The sequence below is a fragment of the Lycorma delicatula genome, chromosome 1 (assembly GCF_047948215.1).
Source record: "Lycorma delicatula isolate Av1 chromosome 1, ASM4794821v1, whole genome shotgun sequence".
Classification (NCBI taxonomy): Eukaryota; Metazoa; Arthropoda; class Insecta; order Hemiptera; family Fulgoridae; genus Lycorma; species Lycorma delicatula.
Genome location: NC_134455.1, coordinates 54,965,892 through 54,982,438, shown reverse-complemented (window position 1 = coordinate 54,982,438; position 16,547 = coordinate 54,965,892). Strand labels below are relative to the sequence as shown.

The window sequence follows — 16,547 nt, the reverse complement described above, 5'->3', positions numbered from 1 at the left end:
CTATGTCAACATATTTACAGTCGGCGCTTTTCACCTCGGCAAGACCATTTAAGATGCAATCCTCGGTATCAACCCCTTTCACGAAGCCATACTGGACTCGATTTAGAAAACAGTTCATTACGACGTTTTCCCACAGCCGTTTCACAATCATCCTTTCCAGCAACTTGTCGATAACTGGTAAGAAGCTGATGGGTCTATAACTACCAACCTCACTAGGATCCTTTCCTGATTTTAAGAGCACCCACACCAAAGCCACCTTCCAGCAAGCCGGAAAATACCCCCCGCTAGGCACCTCGAGAACAGTCTGCCAAGCGGCTCTCTTTTGACAGGCAGCAGATGATAGAAAATACCCGGGTCAAGTTGGTGCCTTTTCCATTGCCATTCGAGAAACTACTCGGTCTATATCTACGGGATCCACTGCCCGCACACCAGGAAATGGTGTCACATCCGTCCTGACGCCGACTTCTGCTTCACCCTCCGGAGCATCTGGAAACAGAGTATCCAGGAATGCTGGTAAGTCGCCACAGATGTTAAAGTGTGGTCACGACTACCAAACCCGCATCGAACACTAAACAGCACGTGCAGTGACTTTGGCCGGTAGCATGAATTCCCGAGCTACCAGGGGTTGCGCTGCAGCTAGCGAATGGAGTCTTGCCAAAACTTGAGTTTAGCTTCCTTGATGGCATGAACATACTAGTTACGGGTACGCCGATAGATCCGCAAACGCACAACTGGCGCACCAGTAAGGAGTATGTTCGTGCGATCAAGGAAGCCAAACTCAAGTTTTGGCAAGACTCCATGCGCGAGTTGCAGCGTATAGGATAGGTGAACAGATTGAAGGGTGCTGTGTATAGCGGTGACGGGTCCTCTTGATGCCAAAAATATTGTTGATGTCATGCTCAATCCCGCCGAAAAATGGAACGCTGTCTTTACGATGGTGTTGGGCATCATCGCGGGAAACATGATGGAGAGGTAGGATAGGGTAAGCCTGCGGGAGTAGTAAGTGCTCGTTTACATATCACCGTAGGTGTTTCTGCGTTGATGCCCGTGGGACTACACTGAGTTCCCACTCGGAACTCAGTTAGATTTGTCGCGCACCCGCCTCATCGAGGGCCTTTCAAAACATATGCCTGTTCTGAAAAGATATGGTGAAGGAAAGGCAACGACTACTGGTTATTAGTACTCGGTTTAAGCAAGGCTCCTGTCCAGCTAATAGTAGGTCAAAATTTAGGGCTTGACCTATTTTGAGCCCGGGCAGGGACTTTAACAAAAAGAAGATGTAATAACTGAATTTCTGAAGGCAAATGAGAAGGCTGGCAGCTCGGTTCCCTTGATGAGAACCTTCGAGAAGAAATTTCTTTTAAGGTCGAGAAATCCGACCCCAAAAGAAACAGTAGTCCGAGAATCATAGTATATGACACTGACCGACGTCTGGCTGAGGATGAGGCGATAACTCTCATACGAGAACAGAACACTCAGTTAGACGAGGCTACCTTTAAGTCTGAATGTAGGATTTAATTTAAAATGGGTAGGCGCGACGCCAAGCGCTACCATGGAATATTTTAGGTGGGTTCTACTCTCCTTAAGAAATCTGTTTCGAAGGGCAGATTGTTCATTGATTTTGCATCTTGTATAATCAAAGAATACGTTGATGTCCAGCAATGTTTCAAATGTTGTAGGTATGATCATGGGGCTAAGTTCTGTGATCTGCCTTCAATTTGTGCTCATTGCGGAGATGAGGGTCACAAATGAGAGGGCTGTCCAAAGAAGGCTAATGCTCCGTCGTGTGTGAATTGCAAAAGGTTGAAGAAAAATCATAAGCACTCCGACGATAGTAGAGAATGTGGGTCTTACTTCAGGGTTGTCGAAGTACATTTTAACTCGTTTTATGGTTAGTTTTGAACAGTTAAATGTACAGAGTGCTTATACTATGCAGATGGAAATGGGTGAGGTAGCTTTTCGTAAGAAGTTTGATGTTTGGTTGCAGTATCCTTACATAGTGTCTGGTGACCTGCCAGGTTTTGTTGGAAACAATTCTATTGCAGTTCTGGAGGTATAGCCGCGTTCTGTGCAGGAAGGAAATTGATTGTGTCTTCTTGCGATAGCTCTCAGACAATCATCATGTTGTTGTTAGGGTTGACGTTCAGAACTTGTATCTATATCTTATAAGTTCATACTTTCAATACCGGAATCCTGCAGAATGTCATCTTGAGATCTGGGATAAAAAACTTCGGTATTCTGTAAATAGTCCGACTGTAATTGCACCAACTACAGTCGTGTTTACTTCTGGTGCAGAAGTAAACGCGAAATCACTAATATGGCACAGTGATTTCGTTGATGAGAGCAGTGAATTGGTCGAAGGGTTTATTGTCCAAGTGAGTGAGTGAGTGAGTGAGTGAGTGAGTGAGTGAGTGAGTGAGTGAGTGAGTGAGTGAGTGAGTGAGTGAGTGAGTGAGTGAGTGAGTGAGTGAGTGAGTGAGTGAGTGAGTGAGTGAGTGAGTGAGTGAGTGAGTGAGTGAGTGAGTGAGTGAGTGAGTGAGTGAGTGATATATTTTTTTGAGGGCCCAGCCCCTCTTGTAGTTAATAGTGATGGCTATCTCTCATGAGATGGTCTTGGTAATCGCTGAGGTATAGATGGGGTATAAACTATATATAGATATTCTTGCATCTGTGCATCAGCAACGTTATTTCTCTAAGAAGTCAGTGTTCTGCGAGATTGACAGAAAATGAAGAAAGCATGAACCAGTTGTGACAGGCTGCATGGAACAAGACAGCTGATGGGCGTTGAATGCAGTCTCTTTCCTGATGTTAGGTGTCAGCAGAGCACCTCTTGAATGGCTCCAAATAAGTACATACAAAATTTCTATAAGGGCAGTTTCTATTTGTGTCCACAGTGTGGCTTTGTTGATGATACTTTTCTTGTCTTTTTTGTTTGTCAAAGATATGAGAGTAGATGTTTGGCGGTTATGCAGAAGCTTAAAGAACTTGGCTTGAGTTTGGATCTAGTTGTAAACTGTAGAAACCGGGCTGAAAGTGCGATTATCTAGGGCTTTATGAAATATCTAGTCCTTGCGCGAGTTGCTGGGGGTGAGTAGGTATAATAATATGGGCAGATCGGATTAATCAGGGGCCGAGGGATCCATTTGGGATCTCTTACAGCCAGGTTAAGGCATTTTAGTAATTTTTCTGGTTAGGAGATTGATGTTACGAAACATATTTTATATTTGGTATGATTTTGGTATTCAATTTGATAGGCTTTAAATTAAACAAATTTTTAGATCAGTTCAGTTTTTTGTGATATAATGAATTAGATATAGATTTTCTAAGGCGGTTTGATAGTGTAGGTTTCTTCACCAATGCAAATATCACTTGTGGCATTTACTCAATGACATCCTGACTGAGGCCAAACTGATAACTGAGAGATGTCAATCAGATTAATGGTCTAGAAGATGACCTTCGATAAAGCCCATCAAGGCTAGAAATAGAGGAGGTGGCGAATCATCACAAGGCAAGGAGGCTTCCCCTTTGAAATCAGAATACCCCTTTCAATCCAACAATTATGCTGCTAGTGTTAAGGTGGCAAGCATTGTTGTGAGGAGAATACCATCTAGTCGTAGATGAGCATAGTTCTGTTGATCCCCATGGAACACCATTATCCCACCATCTTCTGAACAGATGAAAACTCTGGTGTACAGCATCACTGTCACATACAAACACACACACACACACACACACATTTTATTTTTATTATTATTAAGGTAATAATAATGTTATGAAATGTTATTCACATATATGAATTTTTTTCATGCTCTTTTATTTTACATCCCATATGAAAAATTTTATTTTAATTTTTGATTTGGAAAATGGTTTCTAGTGTTTGCCATTTTGAAACTGGCTAATAGTAATATCAAACATTGGAAAGATGGTGTGAAATCTGATGACATTAAAGATAAACATCAATTTTTTAACTATAATTTTTTTACTATCTTTTTAGCGTTATAGTGTGGAAATCACAAAATAGCAGCAATTGTGTTTCTCTTTTTTTTAAATCACAAACAAGTTCTTGTAAGTTAAATTAGTTCCTAATAAAATAATCTAGAAGAAAACACTGACCTTAATTCAGCATATAATATGATTTTGTAGAATTATTATAAGATCATTACAAATTCAAAAGATGCTCTCTTCCAGAGTTTAGATTACAGTAAAGCCAAAATAAAATTTTTGTTCTAATTTTAAGTTATACTGTGAATTAATTTTTATGTAATAAAGAAAATTGTTTTTTTATATCACGTTTTGTGCATTATATACGTTTTTAAGCTGATAATTTGGAAGGCTTACATTTTTATTTGATAGAGTAAATAAAGTTAGTATTTGTTATAGATGTGGCTTATACAAAGAACAGGAAATGAAGGATAGTAAAAATCAACCCATGACAACGGTTTTTCATTGTTGGTATTCCACTTGAAAGACTTAAAATTTTCACACATGGGGTTCCACTTGATGGTGGGTGATGTCATTTCTTATAAATAGGAAGCAGAATAGAAAAAAAAACCATTGAAAGGTACCATTACAAAAAAACCTGGAAAAATGTCTAATGCATTGAAAAAGGGAAGATAACTAAATGATTTATCTTTAAGAGAAGATACACAAGAAGATGAGGAGAAGATTGAAGAGATTTAGAAGAGCGATTCTCCATATTAGAAAAGTCTTGTTCAAAACACCAGTGCATATTGATCAGATGATTGGATACTTTCATTAGCACATTTGTCATAATAAGAAAATACTTATTAAACGCAAGAGATTAGATTTTCCTTACTTATAATTAATGTGAATAATAACTAAATTCACAATATTATATAATAATAAGTAGTATTTTTATATGTCAAATCCTATTTAACTACTACTACCTGTAGATATTTTTTACCAAGCAAATATTAAGCAAGTACGCCAAATACAGCAATTTATGTTATGTGATTAATAAACTCTACCAGATAATTAAATTACTGGCCGAGTTAAGAGACTAGATATTGTTTAGAAATCCAGAAAAACGTAACATAATTTCATAAATACCTCTCATAACTGGTAGTTCAGATAAATGTCGTAAGGTTGGGCGTCGGTACTTACCTAGTAGAATTGTCCGCTATGTTGTTCTCATGTGTAAGTACGTTTATTAATTTGTAACTGAGTAGGATATTACTGTGTTTGTAACTACCGTTAATAATTATTATTCATTGTGATATTTCCTTTTTTTCTTAAAATTAGAGCTTTGCTTTTTTAATAAACAGTTTTTACTGACGTTACTCCAATAGTAGTGCTTACGTCGACTTGCATATGATTTATTGTTGACGTTTTCAATTAGCTGCATTCCAGATTTAAAAATTGGTGTTAATAAATTATCAGGTAATCTTGTTGTTGTAATTTTGTACTTATCGAGGAATCTGGCTATTTTTTTTCTTATAAAATTATAAAAGTGTTTTAGGTTATATAATACAATTCAGCAACATATTGGAATGTTTACAAAATGCGGCAGATAAGTAGTAATGCGTAAGTAATGATAATGATTTGAATTTGTACTATACATTTTTTATTTAACTGATTTTTTACATACTTACTTATCATGATTTATTAATTTTAAAAATTATAATGTATATTCATATTATTTAACGTAATATCGGTGATTAACCTTAGATGTTAGTGCCCGAATGAACTCGTACATTGCTTAAAGATGAGTCATGTTGTGTGTTTTTCCTGCATTATAGTTTTTAGTTTCAGTGAATGATTTAACGTAATCAGTTTTTATGTAGTAGAAAGTTCATCAGATTATCATATGTCATTTCACTTCATAAAGTTATTCGTATCATGAATTATTAAAAGAGATTGTAATTAAAGAATAATGAAGTTTTCTAAATCAGTATGTTACTGTTATGTGCAGTTGAATTTAAATAAACTTATTTCAAGTTAGTAAGTTACTGTTACAGTATGTCATAACCATTCAAGGGCTGTTTCAGAATTAAATTGGAATATTTAGAAAATGTTTGTTTGTTATAAATTTGAAATTTTTTTTCTGAAACACATTCTTATATTGTTTCGTAAACAATATAAAGTTGGCTATATTATTAATGTTTTTTTTTGATAATGTTTTATATTTAAATTACTAACTGTAGAGTTACTGTGTTAGGTGTGTTAGACAATTTTTTTATTACAAGATGGTATAATGGAAAAGGAATATTAAGACATTTCTAGGGGTTGTGTAATTTGAAAGACTGTGAAAGTTAATATTCAGAATATATGAAAATGAACAAGTGCCTTAGTTTTCAAAAGTGTAATAATTGCACTGTAAAGAATGCAGTTGCACGTAAAACATAATCCCCAAAAATTGAAAGGTTTATTTGTAGTTGAGTAATGAATTAAGTGAAAGGTGGAGTGGAGACCAGTTCAAGTTTAGAAAAATCATGTATCCAAAATATTATTGAAACATACCGAATGGAGGGTTATTTATAACATAAGCATCAGGTAGTTGTAATAAGGGTTGTTTACCAAGAAAGGCAAAACTGCAGCATGGAAAGGAGTGAATAGTCTCCTCCTTTGATTTTCAAATTTCATGTTGTAAGTATAGTAAATATAGTTAGTTAACTTTGCCTAAATCATTCCTTGCTCATAGAAATTTATAATGTTTTTTTACAGTAATTTCATTCATTATTAAATGTAGTATAAAAAATCCTGTAAGAAAAGTTAATGAACAGTGCATTTTATAATTAGTTCAAAGTGTATGCAATTATAACATTTTGTTTATTATATGTTTTATACTATTGTTTGTTTCAGGTGTAATGGATTATAAAGTATTATAAGCATACCTAAAACATAAAACATGAAATTGTTCAAAACATAAAATTTAGTGGACATTTATTTTGTTTATCAATATCTTCATTAAATGAGATAACCAATTTATTGTGAATTTGCCTTTGACATATTGTCACTGGTAAAAAACGAAGCTAATGATTTGTAATAGGGTTTACATTACCAGTATATTTCATTTACAATATAGGAAGTGAATTTCATCAGTATGTTTCGGACTAAAATCAGAATTCATACATTTAAAGTGATACTATTAACATCACTTGTGTGGTTTCTTATAGATGTATTTATATTAACCTTTTATACAGATTGTATGGGTCATGGTTGTGGAAAGAATTCAAATGAAAACAATAATGTAGCATCCTTAACCAAGATAGTTGATGAAAAAGAAAAAGTAGAAAAATTAGAATCCTTACAAGCTGCCAAATTTTTTGCTGAACCGGATCATGATGTCAGAGGAGTTAAAAGAAAGTATCAACGTCATCAGTTGAGGATATGGAAGCCTGCACCCTCTGTACCAGAGCAGTTTGGTGGACCAGGTGAAATGGGAAAAGCTGTTAACATTCCTGCTGACCTACAGGACCGTGCAAAAGAAAAATTTAAACTAAATCAGTTCAATTTGCTTGCAAGTGATATGATTTCACTGAACCGATCATTGACAGATGTTAGGCAAGAAGGGTGAGTTTCAGAATTCATTGGTTTTTTTTTTTGTAGTGTACACATTTCCATCTTGTAATAGCTTTGAATTTCATGCAGAATTGTAACAAATATGCTGATTTATATCTGTTTATATACATTAGATAAGGATGCCATAAGAATTTTGCAGTTGAATTTATTCTCCCAATGAGTAATTTAGGATTTTTATTGGCAACCAAACATAACTGTCCATGCATCCCCCCTCATAAAGAAAAGTGACTTGAATTAAAATTTATAAAAAAAGATTTAAATATGTCATAAAAACATACTTTTATGATGATTATATGTTTATTGATTTATTCCTACTGACAGGTTATGCTGTATAATTGCTTTTTACTGTGATGAGAATTGAATTATGTAGTTACGAAAAATAAGAAGCTTGACTGACTGGGATTTGAACCCAATCAAACTAACAATAGTATTGGTTCTTTCATAGACAGAAAATTTAATATATTATGGAAAAGAAAATCATTCAGTTAATTTTTTTGTTCTACGAGTGAGGTTTCTTCTCTTTTACCACCCAATTTAGATATTTCGTAATAAAAATCTTAGTCTCTCCCTAAATTGAAAAAATTATCAAGACCCACCTCTCTTGGCAATTAATAATTTTGACATTTTAACTATTAGACTAATTTATCCAGTAAGGTTGAAGTTTAACTATAATTTAAATTTGTCTTATTTTCATTATTTCTTATCTAAATGTATGGCCCTTGTTATTTCTTATGTTATAGCCCTTTATCATTCTACAATAATTTGTGGTTTTATTTACTCATAGAACTAAGCAGAATTGAAGCAGATGTGTCAATTTTTATCTATATGTTTACATTTAATAAAAATGGCATAACTGTTTTACAGGATTACAGGATGAATTTAAATTTACTGAGTAATATCTTGCTTGTAGGTTTGCAGTAAACAGAAGAGTTTTTAGTATTGTTATTTTTCTTAAACATTTCTTTGTCAAAAAGGGATATAATTTCATTTTCTTCTTTTTTTGTGAATTTTCAGGTTTTTTCATTAATAAATACATTTTGTAAAGATTGTAATTTTTTTACTTATAAAAATTCAGTTTCTCAGTATAATTAAATGTTGATTGATGATGTTAGCATTACAAATAATGTTAGTAGTACATCATCTATGTATCTCACACAGTATTAATATTGTGTACGCATACTATTTAAAGGTGATAACTTAATTTCTCTAATGACAAGCCAAACCAGATTTGTTCATTTGTTTATTTTACTAGTTTATTATATTATGTTTCTTTCATTTAAATGGCATCTCCTATTGTCATTATCCACTGCAACAGCATGCATTAAAATTCCACCCTCCATTGTTTAATTTTAGTGTTCTGTGGGAAATTATTTAATAAATAATGTCAGCTGGCATTCTATCACTTGCATTTCATACCCTTCAGTTTCCAGTGCTAGTTGCTCGAAATTCCAGGAATTGTCTAACAATCAGGTTGTAAGGGATGCAGGTTCTCAAAATATTATTTGAAGAGAATTTCATCATAAGCATTAAAACATGAGTTCTTAATACATTAATTTAATTCAGATTGTTATTAAAAAGCTTATACAATTTCAGACAAATACGTTGCAAATAGATGTGAAACTTTAGTATTTTTCAGATTTAATTAAAAAAGATTTCAGTTATGATTGTTGATGTATGCTTTCACGTTGGTAATCCTTTGATGTCTAAATAAAAAGTTGCTATCAAATGCGAAATAATTTTTATGCATGTGTTACATATAGTTATTATATTTTTTTCAATTGCCCTTTTTGTGTTTAGTAACTCATTATTTTTATAGTTTTACTTAATTGCATTATTTTTTTACACTTTTTTTATTATTATCAGTTCTGATTTGTTTGTATTTTTTCTTTTTACTCAAAATCTTGTTTTTAAATATATTTATTTTTAATGTTTTATTTTGTTCTTAAAATCTTAACTTATTTTTCCACTGTATGTTGGTGCTAATTTAATAAGTATTATGAAATGAATATTTAAGTATTTTAGATGAGATTTTTAATAGGTACTTCTCAGTGATATGGAAAAAACTGGTATATTTTTATTTTGTACTAGTTTAATGGATTTCTATAATTTATTATTTATTTCTTTTGTTGTTATTAAGTAATTTATTTTATATTAATATATTTTTAACAGTCCACTGGAAAATTAACTATGATACTTAATTGACTTTAATTTTATCTTTAACATCCACACATTAATTCTTTATGGTGATTTTTACTCATATTTATTTGTTTTTTAACTAGTATGTTAGTTTTATCACTTTGAATAGTGATACTTTTATTGTTATTGATTCTTTTTTATAGTAATAAATTTTTCTCGTTTAGTTTTATAAATATCATTTTAACATTTTTATTTATATTAATTTCATTTCATTTTTAATTGTGTGAATATTTCTCATTTAACATATTTTTAGTTGTTTCTAAATTAATAATTTTTTTTCTATAAATTACCTTATTTTATTAAACAATCTACTAATCATATTTTACTTTTATTTTTACATTTAAATATGTGTTATATTTTTAGTTAATTGCATTATTGAAAAATGAGTAAATCTTTAAAATATACTATTTTGCTTGTTTGCATCTCACTTATCAATAAATTATTAATGTCATTTTCATATTCCAAGTTCTATTTTCAGTATATTTATTTTTTTAACTAATTATACATAACTAATGTGAATTAAGACCAAATTGGAATAATATAATTCTAAATTAATCTTGCATTAATTTTATATGCATTTTTTATTTAATTTCATTGATTATAATTATCCTTTTTTTATGATATTGTTTTTTTTATAAAGCAATATTTTAAAAACCACCAGTTTTATATTATTTTATTTTTTTTACTACCCATTCGAAAGAAATCATTGAATTTTTAGATCTTGTTTAGTCTGATTATTAATGTGCATTTATACATTTGTGCATATTCACATAAGCATCTACATATGTATTTACAATTTTTATAAAGTTCTGAGAAAAAACTTAATTTTCTTTTATATTACTAATGAAATACGGTAGTATAGATATACTGCCATTCTCATTACGAATTTGAAGTTTTATTTACATGGAAAGAAGTGTAAAAGGTCCAAAAAACTATTGAGGTATTAGCCTCCATTTTGGAAAATTGATGCCAAAAGCAATTTTCTTCTTAAAAATTTGAAAAGAATTGTTAAGTGTGTATGTGTAACAGACAAACATTTTGACTTGTAAATAAAAGATTTTGTAGTAGAAAACAATTTAGTAATTTTCAATATATGTCTGAATTAAAAGTTTACAAAAAAAGTTAATAATATTTGTAATTATATTATGTTGCTTATAACAGTAAAAATAGGTTTGTTTTGCAAATTTTATGTAGAATTTACCTTTTTTTTTAACATGCCTCTATTGTACAATCAGTATGGAGTATAGATGTCAGCAATGTCTCTTCTTAAAAAAAATTCCCAATATAACATTAATAGTGCTCAAGAATTTAGACAAACCGAAATTAGAATTTAGGACAAACTGCCAAAGGCTTTTGTAGCCAGCTGTCATTGTTTTTGAAGCGCCGTTTTAAAAGTTAGTAAACCAACCAAAATGATTGCTAATATTGTATTGGCTGTTTTCTAAAATTTACTGCTTAGTAAGTAAACCAACCAAAATGATTACTAATATTGTATTAGCTGTTTTCTAAAATTTACTGCTTAGAAAATGTAAAATAAACACAGTAATAGTATTTAATGTAGAAACTGTTTGTTTTTTTTTTTTGTATATGAAACAATAATTTTTAATTAAAAAAAATAATTAATTTCATAAAAATATGAAGTGCAATCAAAATGGATCTGACCTTATTTTTTATTGCTATAACCAATTTTAGTGCAGGAGAGGGACCATCATGGAATGTGACCTTGACTCATATTGGTTATGTTTGGTTGACTATTTTGGTCACATTGCAGCCAGCCAGTCATTGCTTAGCAGCCGTGAAAGTCAACATGTGAGTAGGGCTTGTTGAGTTTTCATTGCCGTTGAAAATGATTGAGTAGAAAATCTGCATTAAATTTTATCAGAAACTTTGTGACCTACAAAAAGAGATAATAAGGAAGATTCAAACAACGTTTGGTATCAAGTTTATGGGTGTTACAAAAATTAAACAGTGGCACATGGATATCAGTGTTCTTTGGTAGTTGGGTTTCAATTAACCACTCATCTCAGGAATGGTCAACCTGAGATTGTACAAGACTACATTTCATTTAGATTCATACATATCATCCTCTGAGGTCATACCTTACGATGGTTCCAGAGGCTAAGAGACAAAAAGAGAGGTATCACCATTTCCAAGATGATTGGAAGTCTTTTAAAGTGACAGTTAGTCTGGAAGAACTTCCATGAACAAAAATCTCCCAAAAACATCAAGCAAGTTCGACAGGAAAAATGGCAATTGGAAAATTGGTAAAACACTGGATCAAACAACTCTTCAGCTGATATATTAACAACTCTCCAGATATGATTCCCTGCAATTTTATGCTCCTTACTAAGCCTAAAAAGCTTTAAATTGTGCTTGAGGAAAATAGATTTGAAGACAGAAGAGATTAAAATAAATGCAACATGCGGTCGTCACTAAATATGACTTCGAAAAATGATTCCAACAATGGAGATGTTGCTGGGATTAGTGTTTCATAAGAAGAGACCTACTTTGAAGGAGACTATTCATTGAAATAAATAGGTTAAGTATTTTTGTTTTTATCAGCCAAGGTCAGATACCTTGTGATTACATCTTGTACCCTTGCATTCACCAAAACACCATTCTGTTGTAGTTGGGTCCATTCTGTTGTAATTAGCTACGTATCTAACTTTGGTAGTATATGCATGTAATAAGTGACAAGTACTCTAAATTTCATGTCAGTATGATCATTAAACAACATGAGAGGGCAACTATGTATTTTATATGATTATTGTATAATTTAGAGATGCAGTTTCTATCTTAACCAGGATCTAAAAAAGGTTTATTTCCCTTTTTGAAAATAAAACCTATTTTTTATTGTTTTCTGTTTATATGATTTTATTTTACAATAATTCTGTTGCAAAGAAAGAAGAATTATATTTTTGATTGTTTATTATCATTTTATTTCCCTCTAAAGGATACTGCTGTCGTCTACCAGCACCGAATCACAAAAGTTTCACTATATATATTTGGAGTCTTCATTTTGCTGTATACAATTCTCTATTGTAGAAAATTATCATTGCTGAGAGTCATATTCTTTATCAGTAACTTGGTTATCTTAAGAGTCTGTTCTGATCTTTATATTTTGTTAAACCTCTTCAAATAATCTTTCATATGTATTGAGAAGTGTTTTTATATTCTACTGATATTTTTAGAAAAATGTATTGTTTATAATTTTTTTAAAGAAATTTTTATGGTCATTGGTATTAATAAATCTCAACAGCTTACTCTAAACCCAGTGTTGTTATTGCATAAATTTTTGAAGACTTTGGCTGTTGGTATTTACATAGCCTAAAAATCTTCAGTTTTCAGAATACTATTCCATTAGACATACAGGTGCTATGGAACTGTGTGGAGGATTTGAGGAAATGCAGTTTTCTATCCAACCAGGACCTAAAAAAGGTTTATTTCAGCTTTTGAAAATAAACTTATTTTCTATTATTATTTTCTGTTTCATTGATTTTATTTTACAATAATTCTGATGCAAAGAAAGAAGAATTCTGTTTTTGATTGTTTATTATCATTTTATTCCTTGTAATTTTACAAAAGTGCAATCAGATATCTTGTAAATATTATTTTTTTAAATCAGTTTAGTAGTTGCAATTACCTAATTTTAGGAATAGACTTCATAAATTCAAAATTTAATAACTCACCAGAAAGTAATATATTCACCAATCAGTATTAATTTGAGTTCTGGTGAAAACCCTAATAAATTGCAATAATATTTTGATATAATTTTACATTCACTTTCTACTAATAATTTTAGAATATTCTGTTATTATTTTCTTTTTTTTAAAAAAAGGGGATAGTGTACTTGAAAAAGACATGGCAGTAATTTTTTCTACTTTTCTTGACACATGAAAATTTCTGAATCCATATAATTCAAAATTATGGATTGTTCCTTTAACATTGTGTTTTCTACTATTTTGCAAGATATGGGTGAGAGACTGACATATCTTGTCACTGTTTTTTTTTTTTTTTTTTTACGATATATATATATTTCTAAACCATGTACATATTTCACATTTGTAAAATCATGATATTCTTGTTTTATTTTGGTCAGTACAACTCACAGTGTTGACAAGACACATCATCAACATTGTCATTTTTGTAAAATTGTGTTGTTTTTTATCTGTATAATTTAACATTTTCTAGCTATCGAATTGTGAATTGTTTTATGTTTAAATTTCATTTGATTAATAAACAGCATGAGTAGAATAAGCACCACTATTTATTTTGTATGATTATTGTGTTTCTTATCAGGTTATTTGGTTTTGCCAGCTTATTAATACAGTTAATGATTTCATTTATTTTGTTTCAGATGCAAAGATAAGCATTACCCTAATATGTTACCTACAACCTCAATAGTTATAGTATTTCACAATGAGGCATGGTCAACACTCCTTCGAACAGTTTGGAGTGTAATTAACCGTTCTCCACGCCCACTACTGAAGGAGATAATACTTGTTGATGATGCTAGTGATAGAGGTAACATAAAAATATAATGGAAAACTTTTTGTGATGTTAAATATGTTTACAATAAACCTATAATTTAAAGTTAACCACTTTTAATAAATTGTCGAAAGTGTCATATTATTCTTTTAATGTGCATTTTTTTTAAAGGAAATATTCATTGAAAAATAGGTTTGCACATTAATCAAAGAATTAGTGTTAGTTATTTAGTTGTCCTCCATTATCTGTTTCCAGTCTGTTGAACTTCATTACCCCACAATTTATATTATTACATTTATTGCTGCAATATAAAAGACTGTATTAATGAATTTATAACTCAAGTTCATGTTGATTCCTATCTGTTTGATCTCAAAATGTTTCAAGCAATTCTAGAAGATATTGCTTTTTGGCTTATGCAATAAGTATTTGTGCTCATATGTAAGTATTCAATGTTCCAAATATTACTATCTTGGTTTCCAAATGTATTTTCCCTTCCTATTTTTTCCTTCTGTTTTTCCAACCTATCCCTGTTCATATCCTCTATGGAGATTCAACCCCTTAAATTTTAATTATGAATAATATTGATCCACCATGAATAATATTGATCTCACCATGAATAATAAAAAATCAACAACTCCTATTGTCTTTTGGCAAATGTTTTACCAATTTCTGTTCGAGACAAACCTAGACGCAGAAGTATGCACAGATTGGTCAAAGTGATACCATTGGATGAACCTTTGTTGTAAATGACAGAACCTATATGTTTACTCTAACTGGTATTACAAGAGTCTACAATGCTGAACTGTACACCTTCAATAAGGCTTTGAATATCATTAACCAAAAATACTGTCACACCCTTATTTGTAGTGATTCGTATAGTACACTCCAAGCTGTAGAAGATTTGTGTTCTAGATGTCCTATCGTCACCGAAATTCATAATGTAATCACTAAGTTAAACTGTCGCAATGTACAAGTGAGTTTCTGCTGGATCCCTAGCAACGTGGGAATTTTGGGTTATGAACATGCAGATTCCGATACCAAAGATGCATGTCGCTAACCGTCTTTCATCACTCACATTATTACTACCAATATTATTAATTCTATTAAACACACTCTTCAAGGACTGTGGAAAGGTGACTTGATTACTACAGTAGATAAACTCCGATACATCAAGGTTGCTGTGCTGCCATAAAGCTCCACATTGAAGAATGTGGAGTAACTATCGAGAGGACATTATTATTTGCTGTTTACAAATAGGGCACCAATCCTACACATTGACACCTAATCACCCATGTTCAACTGACATCAGTAGTTTACCTAAGGGAAAAGACTCCTGCTGTGCTGCTGTAAGAAGCTAATCGAGAGATATGGTCGGCTACCAGCCAGATTAAGGCTCCAAGTGCTTTAATGGTGGACAAGTACTTGCTGGCATTCAGTGGCCTAGGTGTGACAGCGAATTGCTGTCTTTGACAAGGTAAATTAATTATTGATAGTCAAATATGTTTTAGTAGTTGACAGGGTGCGCCTACCCATTTTATTGATATATGACAAGTAAGCAGTGGGACACGCAAGCGAGTGGTGTGTGGTACCAAGCTCTTAGGTTAGCTCTAGGAACTAGTTTGGACACTGGTCACTAAACCGTTTCGTGGCACAGACATTCAGTCTTATGCTTTAGAGCGACCAAATTGGTTGGTGGCAGGAAAAATGCCAAGCAAACCAACCAATGGTCACCTAATGAATCAGAGTGATGCACCCGTTTGTGTTCACTGTGACTGCCAACTGGCAATCCACCATATCCTTATGGATTGTGTATGTTACACGACATTGCATTGTAAATTTAAATTAGGAGCTAACATCCAACATATTCTAGTAAGAAATATGATGATGTTACTGAATATGATAATGCAAAAGAGTTTTTCACCCTTTAAGAAAAAAACCTCAGTTTCAGCTTTCATTAATTTGTACAGGGTGATTTTTTAGTCCTGTTACCCAATTGTTAATGTCTGGTAATTTTTTTCTAAGAAAGGGAAATTTTGTTTTGTGACACGAAGTTGGTAGCGTTACTCAACCGGTATAGATATGGCAGTGTGAGTTGATTCTCCGTGAGCTGTGTAAACTTTTGTGCCGTTTGCTGTCGTGTTACGAACAGAAATTCTTTTGCCATAGAACGAGTTTTCATTGTTGAACAATATTTTTCTACAAAATCATACTCGAGTGTAAAAGAATCATTTCAAATTAAATTTGTTGGTGTTCCTCCGCCAGAAAAAATGTCAATTTCTAGGCTAGGAAACCAGTTTCGAGAGACAGGTAGTGTTTACGAC

At 31.9% G+C, this 16,547-nt stretch overlaps 1 protein-coding gene across 4 annotated transcripts in view; it reads left to right on the top strand.

Annotated features, from left to right (window-relative positions):
• The first annotated feature begins 5,117 nt into the window (after positions 1–5,117).
• Positions 5,118–16,547, top strand: part of Pgant5 (polypeptide N-acetylgalactosaminyltransferase 5) — an 88,969-nt gene continuing 77,539 nt past the window's right edge. Inside the window, exons 1-3 of one of the 4 annotated variants that reach the window (XM_075354886.1) lie at positions 5,118–5,400; positions 6,823–7,533; positions 14,096–14,262. In XM_075354886.1, the coding sequence (XP_075211001.1) occupies positions 7,064–7,533; positions 14,096–14,262 (637 nt within the window). In that variant the 5' untranslated portion in view covers positions 5,118–5,400; positions 6,823–7,063. Of the gene's footprint in view, positions 5,545–5,874; positions 6,607–6,822; positions 7,534–14,095; positions 14,263–16,547 lie in introns of those variants that run through there. The other 3 variants (XM_075354879.1, XM_075354901.1, XM_075354894.1) reach the window with 3 other exon arrangements.